Source organism: Oncorhynchus mykiss, chromosome 22 (genome assembly GCF_057628025.1).
Source record: "Oncorhynchus mykiss isolate SJ-2025 chromosome 22, ASM5762802v1, whole genome shotgun sequence".
Classification (NCBI taxonomy): Eukaryota; Metazoa; Chordata; class Actinopteri; order Salmoniformes; family Salmonidae; genus Oncorhynchus; species Oncorhynchus mykiss.
The window spans coordinates 18,201,861-18,219,136 of record NC_143043.1 but is presented as its reverse complement, the minus strand read 5'-3'; the positions used below and the strand labels follow the sequence as shown (position 1 = coordinate 18,219,136).

The 17,276-nt window shown below is 43.1% G+C and overlaps 2 protein-coding genes across 6 annotated transcripts in view; one reads left to right on the top strand and one right to left on the bottom strand.

Annotated features, from left to right (window-relative positions):
• Positions 1-854: 854 nt before the first annotated feature.
• galnt3 (UDP-N-acetyl-alpha-D-galactosamine:polypeptide N-acetylgalactosaminyltransferase 3 (GalNAc-T3)) lies at positions 855-14,086 on the top strand. Of its 2 annotated transcripts, none has more exons than XM_036958861.2 (11): positions 855-1,898; positions 3,291-3,869; positions 6,698-6,870; positions 7,475-7,624; positions 7,983-8,217; positions 8,391-8,508; positions 8,677-8,877; positions 10,257-10,388; positions 10,601-10,702; positions 10,818-10,970; positions 11,186-14,086. In XM_036958861.2, the coding sequence occupies exons 2-11, from the start codon at positions 3,370-3,372 to the stop codon at positions 11,297-11,299; spliced, it is 1,878 nt and encodes a 625-aa protein (XP_036814756.2). In that variant the 5' UTR covers positions 855-1,898; positions 3,291-3,369; the 3' UTR covers positions 11,300-14,086. The 2 variants fall into 2 exon arrangements, with proteins under 2 accessions (XP_036814756.2, XP_036814755.2); XM_036958860.2 differs by lacking the exon at positions 855-1,898 and adding an exon at positions 2,789-2,958.
• LOC110502054 (cysteine and serine rich nuclear protein 3) overlaps positions 14,084-17,276 on the bottom strand; it is a 64,225-nt gene continuing 61,032 nt past the window's right edge. For all 4 annotated transcript variants that reach the window (XM_036958857.2, XM_090215622.1, XM_036958858.2 and 1 more), the window contains one exon: positions 14,084-17,244. In XM_036958857.2, coding sequence (XP_036814752.1) covers positions 16,096-17,244 — 1,149 coding nt within the window. In that variant the 3' untranslated portion in view covers positions 14,084-16,095. The remainder of the gene's footprint in view (positions 17,245-17,276) is intronic.

Genomic DNA, 17,276 nt, shown 5'->3' with positions numbered 1-17,276 from the left:
GAGGTTGAAGCTACTATTAAATGTTGACATCAAGTCACACACCCAAAAGTCTTGTACTAGTCCACAATTTGCCATTCAAATGTATTTCTTCCCAAAAGTATTTGCACTGTTGTATATTAAGTTTAGGTTATAAAGACGGCAAGTAGCCTACATTATGCATACATAGGTTTTTAGAAATGTTTGCAAATGTATTGAAAATAAAAACAGATATCTTATTTACATATATATATATTCAGCCCCTTTGCTATGAGACTCGAAATTGAGCTTGGCTGCATCTTGTTTCCATTGGTCATCCTTGAGATGTTTCTATAACTTGATTGGAGTCCACCTGTGGTAAATTAAATTGATGGGACATGATTTGGAAAGTCACACCTGTCTATATAAGGTCCCACAGTTGACAGTGCATGTCAGAGCAAAAACCAATCCATGAGGTCGAAGGAATTGTCCATAGAGCTCAGAGACAGGATTGTGTCGAGGCACAGATCTGGGGAAGGGTACAAAAACATTTCTGCAGCATTGAAGGTCCCCAAGAAAACAGTGGCCTCCATCATTCTTAAATGTAAGAAGTTTGGAATCACCAAGACTCTTCCTAGAGCTGGCTGCCCGGCCAAACTGAGCAATCGGGGGAGAAGAACCTTCGTCGGGAATTGACCAAGAACCTGATAGTCACTCTGACAAAGCTCCAGAGTTCCTCTGTGGAGATGGGAGAACCTTCCAGAAGGACAACCATCTCTGGAGCGCTCCAACAATCAGGCCTTTATGGTAGAGTGGCCAGACAGAAGCCACTCCCCAGTAAAAGGCACATGACAGCCAGCTTGGAGTTTGCCAAAAGGCACCTAAAGCACTCTCAGACCATGAGAAACAAGATTCTCTGGTCTGATGAAACCAAGATTGAACACTTTGGCCTAACTGCCAAGCGTCCCGTCTGGAGAAAAACTAGCACAATCCCTACGGTGAAGCATGGTGGTGGCAGCATCATGCTGTGTGGATGTATTTCAACAGCAGGGACTGGGAGACTAGTCAGGATCAAGGGTAAGATGAATGGAGCAAAGTACAGAGAGATCCTTGATGAAAACCTGCTCAGGATCTCAGACTGGGACAACGGTTCACCTTCCAACAGACAACGACCCTAAGCACACAGCCAAGACAACGCAGGAGTGGCTTAGGGACAAGACTCTGAATGTCCTTGAGTGGCCCAGCCAGAGCCCGGACTTGAACTGGATTGAATGTCTCTGGAAGGACCTGAAAATAGCTGTGCAGCGACGCTCCACATCCAACCTGACAGAGCTTGAGAGGATTTGTAGAGAAGAATGGGAGAAGTGTCATACCCAAGATGACTGGTCTGAATACATATTGAAATTTGATATTTCCGTTTTTTATTTTTAATACAATTGCAAAAACAATCTAAACCTGTTTTTGCTTTGACATCGGGCACTGTGTGTAGATTGATGAGGGGGAAAACATATATTTGATCAATTTTAGAATATGGCTGTAACATAAAAAATGTGGAAAATATCAAAGGGTATGAATAATTTCCGAATGCACTGAGACTCGCCTATTATTCGCATAAGCTATTCGCCTATATCAAATATAATATATAATAGAGACGGACTACTACTGCATATGAAAAAGTCACTTCCACAACTCGGGGAGCTTGTGATCTGTAGGCTAAGTACCAAGAAGGACAGGAGAACAGTCACTGTGAATTGTGTCCCTCGTTGAACCTACTTGACAAGACTCCTACTGCGCACCGGAGTATTCCTCCTCCGAATGTCTACGGTGTCCACGTCTTATCTTTACCACCTTAAGCATCGAACACTTTACGGATACCATCTGCCAGGGGTGACTTGGCAAACAGGAATATGTTGGGATATGTCTCAGAGGGTCCAACATGTTCGGTGAGTGGCAGATGTTCAGTCATTCCTTTCCTTAAGCTTTGAGATAAAAAATAAAATAAAAAAATAAATGCAAGGTTGGACTTTGATTCTAGTGTAAACCGTAACATTAAACGGATTTGCCTGTCGTGTAATGCTCTTTACCATCTGTGGAGTTCTATAGCTTCCTTGGGCTAGCCTACTGTATGATACTTTGTAACAGATGCGCTTGAGCGCCTTTGCTTGAATATTTGGCAATTCTGATAAACAGTTCGAGTTTGAATTGTATTATGCTTACTATAATGCAACACTTGTACACAATCTAACATAGCTCATGCTATCTGTTAAACAAACCAAAAAAATGTCCTAACTTATTTCTGCAGTGTAGGCTACAGGCTAACCCGTATTCTGTAAGCGACCCATTATTCTTCTAGCCTGATTGGATGCAGAGAGGTATAGGACACGTTCATCCGATATGTGTAACCCAGCAACAGTCTCAATGAATGACTTGCTGAACAAATCCATGATTTTAAGAATTGATACCATTATAAGTTCAGACATGTCCCGCGGTGTAGACTATTTCCAATAGTGCATGAGACAAAGTTACTCTGCAAGATGACACTTTTTTTTAAATGGATTTAACCAAACTGGGCACAGCGAGTTATAGCTTTGTAGCTGAAGTAAATCAAAGTGACGTTTGCAACTGACACAAATAGACTCATACTTCATGCGCCAAATGACAAAATCATCATTTTTAAGCCACTGTTTTGCAGTGTTTCACTAATGTAACAAATGGTATGACTTTATGGCTTTGACAAAGAGGGATCCGCTCTACGCACGCGTGCCAAATATAAGGGTTCCACCCTCTACCTGAAAGGAGCGCACCTGGATCCAACGAGACGGAAGTAGTTTGCAAAGATTGAGAAACGCTGCACAACTGTATTTTTTTTTGGGCAACAATTACTCTGGAATTCCACGTTATTTCGAAGATGATTTTTATTTAGCTATATGCTCGACAAAACTTGATGGACTTTTAAATCAATCATTTGGAGTCCATTTCCCATCCTTTTTATGTAACGTCCCGGTAAGTCATATCCTTTTCCCGAAAAGAGTGGGAAAATGCAGGACTATGACGAGATCATTTTTATAGTAGCCTGGCCATTCCTGTCGTTTAGTAGACTGCTGTATAGTAGCACGTTTTCCAACTATTTTGTTGGACAGTAGGTTGTGGAGAAAAACAATCGCAAGTCTTGTTACATTCCTGCTTGTGTATGGTCATACTCCAAAGTGGCATAGCACTTCAGCTTCTCAGCTTTGAAGAAATACGTGTTTTCTGTTCATGTGAGACTGAGTTTTGTGATCCTGCTTTTTACCTCTGTTAATTTGACACATTTGTCACCTTTCTTTCTTTTTAAGGTTACCTCCTCTGGTGGCGCAACTGACTGGTAGGTGAAGTACTGTCTCAAAGCTATCTACCCCACACATCTCCAGAAGAATGAGTGGTCTCCGCAGAGTTCTCAGAAGGCGATTACACCCTTTAAAACTGGTGATAGTGGCCCTTATTTTTGTCACATTTCTCTTCCTAATACAACGTGAGGTAGTAAGCCAAAGTCCCTCCCTAGAAGAGCCCTGGCTGAAGGAGATGGCTGTCAAACGGGATGCCATGCTGGGCATGGTGATGGGTGCTGTCAATAACTTTAGGGACACCATGCCAAAAATGCAGATCAAAGCCCCAGTGCGTCAGCATGACAATGCAGGGGACTTCTCCTGTTTGCCAGGGACCTACACGGCTGCTGAGTTGAGGCCAGCCCTGGAGCGTCCACCTCAGGACCCCAACAGCCCCGGGGCCTCTGGGAAGCCCTTTCACACAGATAAACTGAGCCCTGCTGAACAGAAGGAGAAGGACCGGGGAGAGGAGAAACACTGTTTTAACCTCTACGCCAGTGACCGCATTTCTCTCAGCCGTGACCTGGGTCCTGATACCAGACCACCAGAGTATGTTGTCTCTCCATAATTGACTGGCTGTATTTGTGCTCTTATCACAGTTGTTTCCATATCCATGCTCTAAATTCTGTGGTGGAAAAAGTACCCAATTGTCATACTTGAGTTCAAGTAAAGATATCTTAATAGAAAATGACTCAAGTCACCAAGTAAAATACTATTTGACTAAAAGTATCTGGATATATGTATGCATGTACAGTTGAAGTCGGAAGTTTACATACACCTTAGCCAAATACATTTAAACTGTTTTTCACAATTCCAGAGATTTTAATTTAGTAAAAATGCCCTGTTTTAGGTCAGTTAGGATCACCACTTTATTTTAAGAATGTGAGATGTCAGAATAATAGGAGAGAGAATGATTTATTTATTTCATCACATTCCCAGTGGATCAGAAGTTTACATACACTCGATTAGTATTTGGTAACATTGCCTTGAAATTGTTTTACTTGGGTCAAATGTTTTGGATAGCCTTCCACAAGCTTCCCACAATAAGTTGGGTGAATTTTGGCCCATTCCTCCTGACAGAGCTGGTGTAACTGAGTCAGGTTTGTAGGCCCCCTTGCTTGTACATGCTTTTTCATTTCTGTCCACAAATGTTCTATAGGATTAAGGTCAGGGCTTTGTGATGGCCACTCCAATACCTTGACTTTGTTGTCCTTAAGCCATTTTGCCACAACTTTGGCAGTATGCTTGGGATCATTGTCCATTTGGAAGACCCATTTGTGACCAAGCTTTAACTTCCTGACTGATGTCTTGATGTTGCTTCAATATATCCACATCATTTTCCTACCTCATGATACAATCGATTTTGTGAAGCGCACCAGTCCCCCCTGCAGCAGGGACAGTCCCTCCCACAACATGATGCTGCCACTCTCATGCTTCACGGTTGGAATGGTGTTCTTCGGCTTGCAAGCATCCCCCTTTTTCCTCCAAACATAACGATGGTCATTATGGCCAAACAGTTCTATTTTTGTTTCATCAGACCAGAGGACATTTCTCCAAAAAGTACGATCTTTGTCCCAATGTGCAGTTGCAAACCGTAGTCTCTTTTTTTGGAGCAGTGGCTTATTCCTTGGTGAGCGGCCTTTCTGGTTATGTCGATATAGGACTCATTTTACTTTGGATATAGATAATTTTGTACCTGTTTCCTCCAGCATCTTCACAAGGTGCTTTGCTGCTGTTCTGGGGTTGATTTGCACTTTTCACACCAAAGTACGTTCATCTCTAGGAGACAGAACGTGTCTCCTTCCTGAGCGGTATGATTGCTGCGTGGTCCCATGGTGTTTATACTGGCGTACTATTGTTTGTACAGATGAAAGTGGTACCTTCAGGCGTTTGGAAATTACTCCCAAGGATGAACCAGACATGTGGAGGTCTACAAAATTTTTTTCCGAGGACTTAGCTGATTTCTTTTGATTTTCCCATGTCAAGCAAAGAGGCACTGATTTTGAAGGTAGGCCTTAATACATCCACAGGTACACCTCCATTTGACTCAAATTATGTCAATTAGCCTATCAGAAGCTTCTAAAGCCATGACATAATTTTCTGGAATTTTCCAAGCTGGTTAAAGGCACAGTCAACTTAGTGTATGTGAACTTCTGACCCACAGGAATTGTGATACAGTGAATTATATATTATAAGAATTACAGTTGTCTGTAAACAATTATTGGAAAATGACTTGTCATGCACAAAGTGGTTGAAAAACGATTTTTAATTACTCCAACTTCAGCTGTATGTATGTGAGAGAATCCATCAAATCACTTATATTAAGCAAACCAGATGACACAATTAAAATATATATATAATAATTATAGACAGATTTGCACACTGGCAATTTACAAACACAGCATTTATGTTTAGTGAGTCCACCAGATCAGAGGCAGTAGGGCGGACAAAGCGTTATATTTATAGGTGGGTGAATTGGACCATAATTCTGTCCTGCCTGAGCATTAGAAATGTAAGTACTTTTTGGTGTCAGGGAAAAACGTATAGGAGTGAAAAGTGCATAGTTCTGTCAGGAATGCTGTCAAAAATATAAATGAATATAAATAGTGAAGTACAGATCAAAGTATTTTTACTTAAGTACTTTACACCACTGTCTAAAATGTATTGTCTCAGTGCCATATGCTTCGGCTACGTAGCCATGTAAAAATGTAGAGTCAATCTTGGGGTTGGCGGCCCTGTTTTATGATGGAATTCTGTCATTATAGGGTATATCTTGTAAAACATCCAATGCAAACATCTAAAGTGGGGTTTCTCCTCATCACAAAACAGCACCATCTGGTGGTGTTCAATAGAACAGCTTCTCTATTGAGGAATTCAGTATGCTTTTATGTCTTGTCTCAGTGGCTCAATATGAAACCAAAGTCACATACTGAATGACCACAGAAGGAAGGAGATGACCATAATGTGTCTACAACAGAAATTACAATTTTTACTCCAAGTCTTTGATATTTTCTTTGAGTTATTGAGGAAAATTTCACTTTAACCACAGGCTGAGTTTCTCTGTCTGAAACATTGTTTCAGCATGTGTGCCCAGTAAATGTGTCTGGGTCAAGAAACAGCTTCGTTTTGTTTGGCTAATTAAACAAGTCTGTCCATGTTCCTATTTTTAATGGGGTAATTTACACAGATTCAGACTGTCTGATGCGGTTGGCATTTCAAAGGGAGTCTCACATCCCAATGAAACAACTGAAACAGACACCCCTTTAGGGGAAGACTTCAGATGTTTCAACCACAGTCCTGCACTGAAAGGCCTCTCAGAGACCCAAAAATACCTTTTAATAAAAAATGTAAAAAAATGTTTTAATGCTCTTTTGCAGATGTATCGAGCAAACGTTCAAGCGCTGTCCCCCTTTGCTGACCACCAGCGTGATCATTGTGTTTCACAATGAAGGCTGGACTACTCTGCTGAGGACGGTGTACAGCGTCCTCCACACCTCCCCTGCCATCTTCCTCAAGGAGATCATCCTGGTGGACGATGCCAGTGTGGACGGTAAGGAACTAACTGGCCAGCCAGGCAGACGGCAGGACCACCTTGTTTTCACTTGGAATTGATTTCAGTCGGCCTGCTGGGCGGCCCGCTGGTGTGCCATGAAATGTGCAGGCTGGAGCCCCAGCTTCTTGTGAAGGGGGTTATAGCAGGAAGCAGCACTGCTAGTGAATACTTTCCTAAGAGAGGCTAGCTAGTCCGTGGCGGTATGGAGAAATGTCTGTTTTCTCTTGTAAACAGGCCCTAGGCTGAGGGGGAAACGAGTCTGTGGGTAAAAAGACGAGGGAGCAGGGAATGCACCCCAACTGAGTGACACTCAAAGCCCTCTGTCGTTTGTTGGGAATAGCCTGCTATTAGACATCTGTACTAAAGCTATTTCCCTGGCCCAATAGGATAAGGCTAGGAACTGATCAGGCAAACTTGGAAGCTAGCCATGGTGTGTTTCTCTCTCCCTCTGTATGTAGTGCAAGCTTCCATATTGGGGGGGGGGGCAAGTTCAGGTACAGGCCAATTCTCCCAGAAAGTGTTACAAGGTCAATTACTGTATCTTGACTAACCGTTCTAGATCTGCATGGTCCAATGCTGTGGGCTCATTTCCTTTTCACAGACGCCTTGAAAGAGGAGTTGGATGAATATTTGAAGCGGCTGCACATCGTGCATGTGGTGCGGCAGCGGGAGAGAAAGGGCCTGATCACCGCTCGGCTACTGGGAGCCTCGGTGGCCACCGGAGACATCCTCACCTTCCTCGACGCTCACTGTTAGTACATGCACACCCACACCCCAGCACAGACATCAAACAACTGAGTCATCAGGCTGGAACAACCAGAACAGCTCTGCCTTTTTAGACACCTACACCCCAGAATACTAGCACTATGCAGATGCTGTTTTGGGCACGGCAGGAAAACCACACAACATTATGAGTATTCGAATGTACATTTTTTGGGGCAGCCTGCTTTGGGTTGGACAGGGAAAAGTATCAAATCGGTGTTAATTAAATTGAGCTGTTTATACAACAGTCTTCTATGTTCTGTGCCGATGTAGTATTTAAGCATTTTAAAATGCTATGTTATTTAGTGGTTCTATTTTAATGCTGGTGGTGAATGCGTATCCAACAGGTGAATGCTTCAGTGGCTGGCTTGAGCCTCTACTGGCCAGGATAGCAGAGAACTACACTGCAGTAGTGAGTCCTGACATCACTACCATTGACCTCAACACTTTTGAGTTTATGAAGCCCTCGCCGTACGGGCAGAACCACAACCGTGGTAACTTCGACTGGGGCCTGTCCTTCGGCTGGGAGAGTCTACCGGACCACGAGAAACAACGGAGGAAGGATGAGACCTATCCTATTAAGTGAGAAGAACTATGTGAATGATTGAATGCCTATTTTTCAGGAGGAAATACTGACATGACAAACACCTCCTGTCTATCTACCTTGATAACTGGTTGTGAATGGTCTATTTTTCAACTGTGTGTATACAAACTTATCCGGACCTTCTATTCAGTGGATATCTTTTACCCCACAGGACACCGACTTTTGCTGGGGGACTCTTCTCTATCTCCAAGGACTACTTCTATCTCATCGGAAGCTATGATGAACAAATGGAAATCTGGGGCGGCGAGAATATTGAAATGTCTTTCAGAGTATGAGCTGATTCACTTGGCTTTCTAGTTAGAAAACACCTTGTGTTAGTGTCATCGCTGCTACATTTTTTTCATTCTCTATATCTTTGTATTGTGCAGTAGAACCGAACCAACCGGTTACCAAGTATGACTAACAGTGTTGGGTGTGTTGCCTCTGTCTGTCTGTAGGTGTGGCAGTGTGGCGGTCAGCTAGAAATCATCCCTTGCTCCATCGTGGGTCACGTGTTCCGCACCAAGAGCCCCCACACCTTCCCCAAGGGCACCCAGGTGATTGCACGCAACCAGGTGCGGCTGGCCGAGGTCTGGATGGATGACTACAAGGAAATCTTCTACCGGCGCAACCAGCAAGCCGCCCAGTTGGCCAAAGACGTATGTGGTATTTCTGAGTGACATTGTCATATTGTTGTACGTTTTAAACCCAGCTAGGCAGGTTGATATCCTGAGAAATGGGACATGAGTTCAAAAACAGTTAATCTATTCCCTAAAGTTATGTTTCAGCAGTTTGCTCTGGGATGTTTGCCCTGCACTATGTCCCACATGGACATATGAATGTTCTCATTCTGACTGCAGACCTCTTGTTATCCCCCTCGTAGGATAAGTTTGGGCAGCCACAGGCTGATGTGATTAAAAATTAAAAATAAAACGTATGCGATTAGTGTTTTGGAAATAAAGTCTTCATAAATTCTTAAAGAAAATGTTAATCTCGTAGCTTTGGTGTCATGTTCCCCAGAGAGACTCGTTATAGAGGCAGGGACTCCCTCTCTCTCTCTCTCCCCAGAGTGACTCATTTTAGAGCACTGACCCCTAAACAAAGATAATCTTTTGGTTATGTATCGTCTGAACACAGTTGAATGTACAAACCCATTCCCCTGAGGTCCCTGGTGTGCACCGTAGAACTGTGTCACTATGTGACGTGAAATAAATAGAAATGAATAGTATCCTTCTAAAAAAAAACTTCTGCTGGCCTCCAGGCTATTAGGTGTTTTAGAGTTAACAGGCAGGAAGGGGAGCCTTTGGAGGCAACAGAGTCTGTTAATGACGGGGATTCGTAGTGCTGCTGTATCAGGTTTTCTCATCTCCACGCCATAAACAGTCCCCCCTCAGGCCATGTGTAGTTGCGTACCTCGGAGTGAAGCAGGCCAAGAGGCCCTCTCCTGCTGCCTTCAAACACCCCCCCCCCCCTGTGTCTCTAACCGCTTCAAGGAGCACAGCTACAGTCGTTATCGTCGCACACGGTGGCTTACAGCATCCGAGTCATTATCTCTCTTGAATGCTCTGAAGATACTAAAGATCTGCCCGGAGAAGCTCTCTGTTCCTTGGAATACTCTGCGTTTGTGCTGGCAATAGGCAAATCAATGGCTGAGCAATGTCTGCATGCGTTCGTTTGAACCGTTGATGGCATGAATGAATTTAAATGAAGCAAAGAGAGGGAAAAGTCTGTCATTTCTCGACTAGAGGGTTCATCATTTGCTATGGTATTTCTGTATGTGTACCGGATAATTTTTGTGCGTGCCAATTACTTGAAACGAGATCGGGCAGCCTGAAACTCTGCCATACCTGGTGCTGTCTTCAAGCAGTCACCCATCAACCATGGAGCTCCAGCACTAGACCGACTGTGGGGAAGTGGAAATTGACTTTTTTCCTCCCAGTCCAAAGCCTGGGCAGTGTGAGTAATGAGGAAAGTCTCCCCCCCCCCCCACCACCCCCCATCCCTCTTTAATGGCTGCTGCCTGGAATTGTTTCCACAGAGGGCCTTCGGAGACGTCGGGCGTCGTGTGGACCTCCGGGAGCGGCTGCAGTGCAAGAGCTTCTCCTGGTATTTGAAAAATGTGTATCCAGAGGTCTTCATGCCTGATCTCAACCCGCTCCACTTTGGCTCGGTAAGTCCCCCCTCTCCCAGACTCTTTCCAGACCACAGAGAGCTTTCTGGCAATAGTGGGTTTCCACTTAGCATCTCCAGAGGGCTCCGAGGAGAGCTCCAGGGTAGGCCAGGGGAGAGAGAGTAGCTCCACACTACCTAAGGTTGGGAGGTGGCTGGGCTTGTTTGAACAGCTTGTGTGTCTGACTGAAATCCCTTTCCTTGTGCTTCCAGGTGAAAAATGTAGGTAAAGACTCATGTCTGGATGCAGGGGAGAACAACGAGGGAGGGAAACCGCTGATCTTGTATCCATGCCACGGCCTCGGAGGAAACCAGGTCAGAGGGAAGGGAATGAAGGGACTGGGTTCAGTCATGAAGGAAATGCTAAGTACTTTCTCGGTCACTTTCAAAATCATAATGATTACTTCTGGTGTTTTTTGTGATCCCTCAGTATTTTGAGTACTCGACCCATCATGAGATCCGGCACAACATTCAGAAGGAGTTGTGTTTGCATGGGACGGATGGAGCCGTGAAGCTGGAAGACTGCCAGTATAAAGGCCGCAATACGTTTGTAGGAGCAGAACAGAAGTGGGAGTTAAGGGAGGTGAGACCAAATACCCACATTTCTATCCTAATGGGCTCAGTCAACATTTCTACTTGAAAGCCTTTTTTTTAAACTTTTTTTATTTTTTAACTGTCAATTATTATGAAATTGTTGGGCATTTGCCTTGTTCTCTTGCATCATCTTCACCATAGAAGTGGATGTCGGTGATTTCCTACTGAGTTTGTTGGTGACTAATCTGTTTCTCCTCTCTGTAGAACCAGTTATTCTACATCCCAGGATGGAACCTGTGTCTGAGTGCTCGTCATGAGCACCCCTCGTTGGTGGCCTGTAACCCCTCAGACAGATACCAGCTGTGGCTCTACGTCTGACTACAGGACACACATGGTGGACGATGTGTGCCTTGGTATCCTAGGACCATTAGAACAAGTAGCAATTGGCGTACATTTTTGTTACGTTTTATTATCGAAGTTGAATTTGTATTTATTTTTATACGTAGAAGAACTGCTGCTGGAAAGTTTGCGATTTTTGAGGAGAACGTGACCTCGGGAAGGAAGCGTTCAAACTGATACTAAAGACTGTTTGTTTTACTCCTTTAAAAAAAAAAAAAACATGATTTGGGTAAAGGAATTGTTTTTCTTGTCTTACACGCCAAATGCTCTCTGTAGATTGACGGAGGTAGCTAGGACTGTGGAAAGACTTTGGATGGATACTGAATGAAGAGAGATTTCTTTGAAGAATACGTCTTTTTTTTTATATAGTGTGTACTTCGGCGGGAAATCAACATTACATTTTATGTAATTACCAAGGTTTGTTCTTTATTGCCCACACTGAATAATTTATTAATATAAATGTGAAAACCAACAACAATGGACTGTCAAATAATGCAGTAGTGCACTTGCCTCTTGCACAAACTGAATAACTTCGATGTTATACACCAAAGACTAATCAAGTTTTTTTTTTTTTTTTTTCTATTAAAGACATGCTCCAGAACAATCTAATGAGGAGAATTACTGTCTTACCTCAATTAGCCACAAATCCATTTACTGAAAGCGGTGCAGTGCCATTTTCCTTACATTTTCCCTCACGTGGGCCAGCCCCCTAGCAATTCGAGTTCCAGCCAATGCGTGGGAAATTACGTGGGGAAGGGCCTCCCGGGTGGCGCAGTGGTTAAGGGCGCTGTACTGCAGCGCCAGCTGTGCCATCAGAGTCCCTGGGTTCGCGCCCAGGCTCTGTCGTAACCGGCCGCGACCGGGAGGTCCGTGGGGCGACGCACAATTGGCCTAGCGTCGCCCGGGTTAGGGAGGGCTTGGTCGGTAGGGGTGTCCTTGTCTCATCGCGCACCAGCGGCTCCTGTGGCGGGCTGGGCGCAGTGTGCGCTAGCCAAGGTGGCACAGTGCACGGTGTTTCCTCCGGCGTTGGTGCGGCTGGCTTCCGGGTTGGATGCGTGCTGTGTTAAGAAGCAGTGCGGCTTGGTTTGGGTTGTGTTGGGTCGCATGACTTTCAACCTTCGTCTCTCCCGAGCCCGTACGGGAGTTGTAGCGATGAGACAAGATAGTAGCTACTACAACAATTGGATACCACGAAATTGGGGAGAAAAAGGTGTAACATTTTTTAAATATATATATATATATATATATATATATATATATATAATTTAAAAAAAAGAAATTACGTGATGTATGCAATTTTCGGGGATCATTTTTGGCTTGTAAGCTCTACTTTCAGAACTACTGGCTAAGAAGTATACGGGGAAAATCTATTTTAAGTGTATTATAGGTTAGTCATCATCTACCACTACTGCCTATTTTTATTATGCCTATTTTTATTATGCGAACTAGTCTATCAGATGTGACAGGAAAGCACTAGATATGCATCCTCCATTACCACTACTAGAGGGTCTGATTCCCCTCTCCTCCAGCTGGTTTTCCTCACAAGCAGATTGAGAATGATGTCTATAAGTTGCCCATACAGTGCCTCTCACTTTATGAACAGCTAATTCTGATAAAATATGAAGTCTCCAAAGTGGCATTTTAACCAAGGGTTTGAGTCATGTAGTTTTATTTGGCACCTCTAATTCATAATCGTCCGCTATTTGCAAGATAAATCATTTTCTTTTGCTTTTCCATATTGCTTGGCTGGGGAGTTCAAAGGTGTTTTAATCATGTATACGGTTATCCTTTTTCTGAGACTTTATCACCATAAATCTGGTTGATTTTCAAGTTTAACTGCAATGAAATAGTATTTTTTTTCCTTTATTTTCTTTGAAATCTCTCTTTACAGGAATCGCTAGATTGATTGGGCCCTGCCTACTTTTTATCAAAAATGTAATAAAGTTTTAGATGTCAGGGTTTTAGGGAATAATTTAAGGTTGACACATCTTAACATGCATAGTTCTTTGGAATGTATTTTTCTATATTTGACAACACATTTTGTAAAATAATTTTCTTGAATTAAATGAATGTACATGTTTTTGTATCATGGGGATTGGAAAATGTATGTAGTCTTAAATGGGATCTGTAGAAAGGGGGAAAATGCTAACTTGGTTTACAACATGGAATGTATGATTGTATTTTTTTGAGTCAAGTCTCAGAGCTCCCAGTATCACACAAACGTCAGTGTTTCGATGCAAGGGTGTGGGCTAGTTTATACGAATCGATGGGAGAATGCTGACTGACAATGGAATGTTAGAATTTAGTTGACTATTGAATATGTCTGGGACTGAGAAACAGATGGGTCTATTGCAGTCTGTCAATAAATTAGAACCGTGTGCCTTTTATGTTTGGATCCTTGAGGTTTTCCATTTTAGTAAAAGGAACTCTGTGTGAGTACAATGACTGAATACGGCAGGGGTGTTGAACTCGTTCCATGGAGGGCCTAGTGTCTGTTTTCTTTTCAATTAAGCCCGTGATGGTGAGGTGAGATCATTAGTAATTAGTGACCTTCATTCATCAATCAAGTACAAGGGTGTGAAACCTGTGGATGCCAGGCCCTTTCACACCTATGCTGTATGGCATGAGTACCATTCTTCGCCATTTCTTATGTTCAACGGGAGAGGGCGCTGTGCACAAAGGAATTCATCCTTGACCCATCCTTACTGGGTTGTTGGTGTACCCTTTTTCTAAATAAAAGTTGTTCAAGCTAAACACAAAGAAAAACAACACATGGTTTCATTTTATTTAAAGGTCATGTATTGTTAAAGCAAAAACGCAACAAAAAAATTGCATAACATTTTGGCTTTATCTAACGTTAAGAAACCAAAACACATTGAAACATTTATACCATTCCATACAAAAAGTATTCTGTTTCACATTATAGTAAGCGATATAAGGAAATCAGGCACATGGAGCTGTACGACTCACAACCGTCATGAAACGAGCAACATTTTAGACAGAAACATGTTTTTATCCAATACAGACAGTTCAGTAAAGCACAATAAATACACATTTCAATATATCATTCATAATAAATACTGAAAATCATAAACACAGCAGAATTACTCAATTGGATGCAATGTTGCTGTATCTTGCCTTCCCTTAAATGCTTTGGCACTGATACTGTACAGTCCATACAGTAGCACTGATTGGATGACAGCTGGATACACTTTGTTTGCCAATGAGGTGAGGTAACATTATATTGTGTTTCAGTCAGGTGCAGAATCACAAATCAAGTAGTGTTGGTTGAATAGAGACACGGTGCAGACTTAGACAGGGATACATGCAGGGCTGCCCACTCCTTTTATGGAGAGGGAATGTTGGTATTTCATTGTAAAGGCTGTCCCTAACGTTTCAATACAGTTGTAGCAATACAAATCTGGAGCATTCCGTTCAATGGCCTTTTCTCCCAGGCTGATCAGTCATTCTCTAACTTGGCGCTGATATGAATCATAGGCTTGCTTGATTGTCCGACCTCAAATGCCTGAATGTGGCTCTCAAGAGTATGACATGGCTTTCATTCAAACTTTCATTAAAACCTTCGAAATGCACTCTTATTATTGCTCTTCACACTTCAATAATTGTGTCACACGATAACGTTCTCGTCTGTACAACCAATCTCTTCAGGTATTTACTGTCAATTGTCAAAAGAGAATGGAACTTTTGTGTAAATATGTACTTGAAATCATTTCCCTGTCCAACTCCGCAATACCTATGTTGTCCCCAGTTTGTGTTTTTTATTATGACATATTTCTTTTTAAATTAAGCCCCATAAAATATGATTTACTGATCATATTATTGTCCTGTTGTTCCTATATATTTGATAGCTGTATGTGGTCTTTGAGAGCTGTCAAAGTACTACATTCGTAGTCTAAACACTTGAATGTTTCCAATGAAATGATGCTCTTGGCATTATAATTCAAAATAAATACATACAAGTGGTAGTCTGTTTCAAGCTTTTCCAGACCATATAAAAGCGTGGATTTACAAGTGACAACACAATAATAAGGTTTGTACAGTACATTGAGACATATTTTATCAACCCAAATTGACCATGGTCAATTTCTCATAAATTCCATTGAAAGACCCAAAAGAACATGCATTTATAGTTATCAAAACATAAGTATACACATACTTCAGAACCAATAAATAAACTGTGACAATATTTTTTTTGCACATTTGACACAGACATAGAAAAGTCCCACTCACAATATAATGCTTAAAACTTTACCTTTAAAATTACGAGATACAATGCACAGGCTTATAGCGTTCAGTTTTTGTTGACGGATTCCATCTTGCACTTTAGAATACTAGAAATCAGCGGGTTCATTAGAAATGTTTCTCATCATGGAACCTGTAGCTAAGTAATGTCTCGCGAATTACTTGGAAAGTTTAGTTCCCATTAAAGGCCATAAAGATCTTCAACACTTGGTCAGCCTTCCCACGGGCCAAAAACTGGTTGAATCAATGTTGTTTCCATGTCATTTCAACCCAAAAATCTATGCGATGACATTGAATCAATGTCGAAAACTGATTGGATTTGCAAAAAATAATCAATGTAAGGGCATTTAGTCTTTTCTTTCACCTAGCTTTTAACCTAAATCCAGTGACACGGTAACATTTGTTGTTGATTTCACGTTGAATTCACGTTAGTTGACATTGAACTGTGCCCAGTGGGTCGTTCATTAAGAAAAGACACAACATGAAGTCTACAGACAGGTAAGCTAGGCCAACTAAACTGGTGCGCCCTGGGGGAGATTCTCTGCTAATGCAGGTGTCTTTGTACTGTCTGCTAGAGAAGGCCCTTCAGACAAATCATTAGCACTAGACACTTCCTTTGGCTGCTCTGCTACAAAACACTTCCCAGTACTACCGTAGCCTTCCTGGGAGCTCTTATTGTTCAGGTAGTTGTTGTGGAACTCCATCTGGCTAATGCCCCCAGGCTGCTCAGGGAATGTTCCTTTAGATTGGACCATGTTGTTTTCCAGGTCAGTTGTGCAGCAGCCCATGGCAGTTGTTGCTGCTCTGCCGTTGGTCAGGGTAAAGTGTTGATTGGTGTACTGTTCCTCAGCCTGGTGGGGGTAGTCTGTGTACTGCTCTGCCTTGTCGGCGGCCATGTTGAATGGTCCTTGTGGCATGGCCCCGTTGCTAGTGCTAACTGGGTGTGGGAATGATAAGGCCTCTCCGTAAGTTTCACTGGGTTGGCTGGCCGTCCCGTTGGCAGAGGCAACAGCACTGGGGTTCTCCTGCTGATAATACTCGGCTTGGGAGCTGAGTAAATAAGAGTTTCCATTAATGTGCTTTTCAATGTGGTTGTCCTGTGGCAAGGTACCATCAGAGTAACACAACACAGAGGACAGGGGAACTACCTCTGTGTGGGACACAGGCGGCGTGCTCACACCATCCTCAAAGTCCTCCAACTTCTCCTCCTCATCCTCCTCCTCTTCCTCAGAGTCACTGTTAGCCAAGCTCTGAGTGCTGGAGTCAGACAGTCCGCTGCATAAACTGCTGTTGTCCTCTTCGTCCTCCTCATCCTCCTCATTCTCCTCATCGTCCTCATCCTCATCATCTAGAGGCTCTTCCATGTTGTCAGCTGTCTGGAGGTGCATGATGGCAGACTGTTGAAGTGTTGGGTCTGTCAGAGAGTACTCCAGACTATGTTGGGTCTGGACCAGCGGGTTGCCGTGGCTGTGGCCGTTGCTTTCGCCATGGTAACCATTGGCAGGGGAGGCCTGCTGCTGCTCGCGGCTTTTCTCCAGCTCTAGCTTCATGATGGTGTGCAGGAAGTGGGTCCGTACACGGATGGGGTTAAATTCCACCCGGCCGGCCGCGTTGCTACACCCCTCCTTGGTACAGCCACAGGGAAAAGACATGCGGTCCACCTGTAGATTGGACCACATTGGGTTATATGACC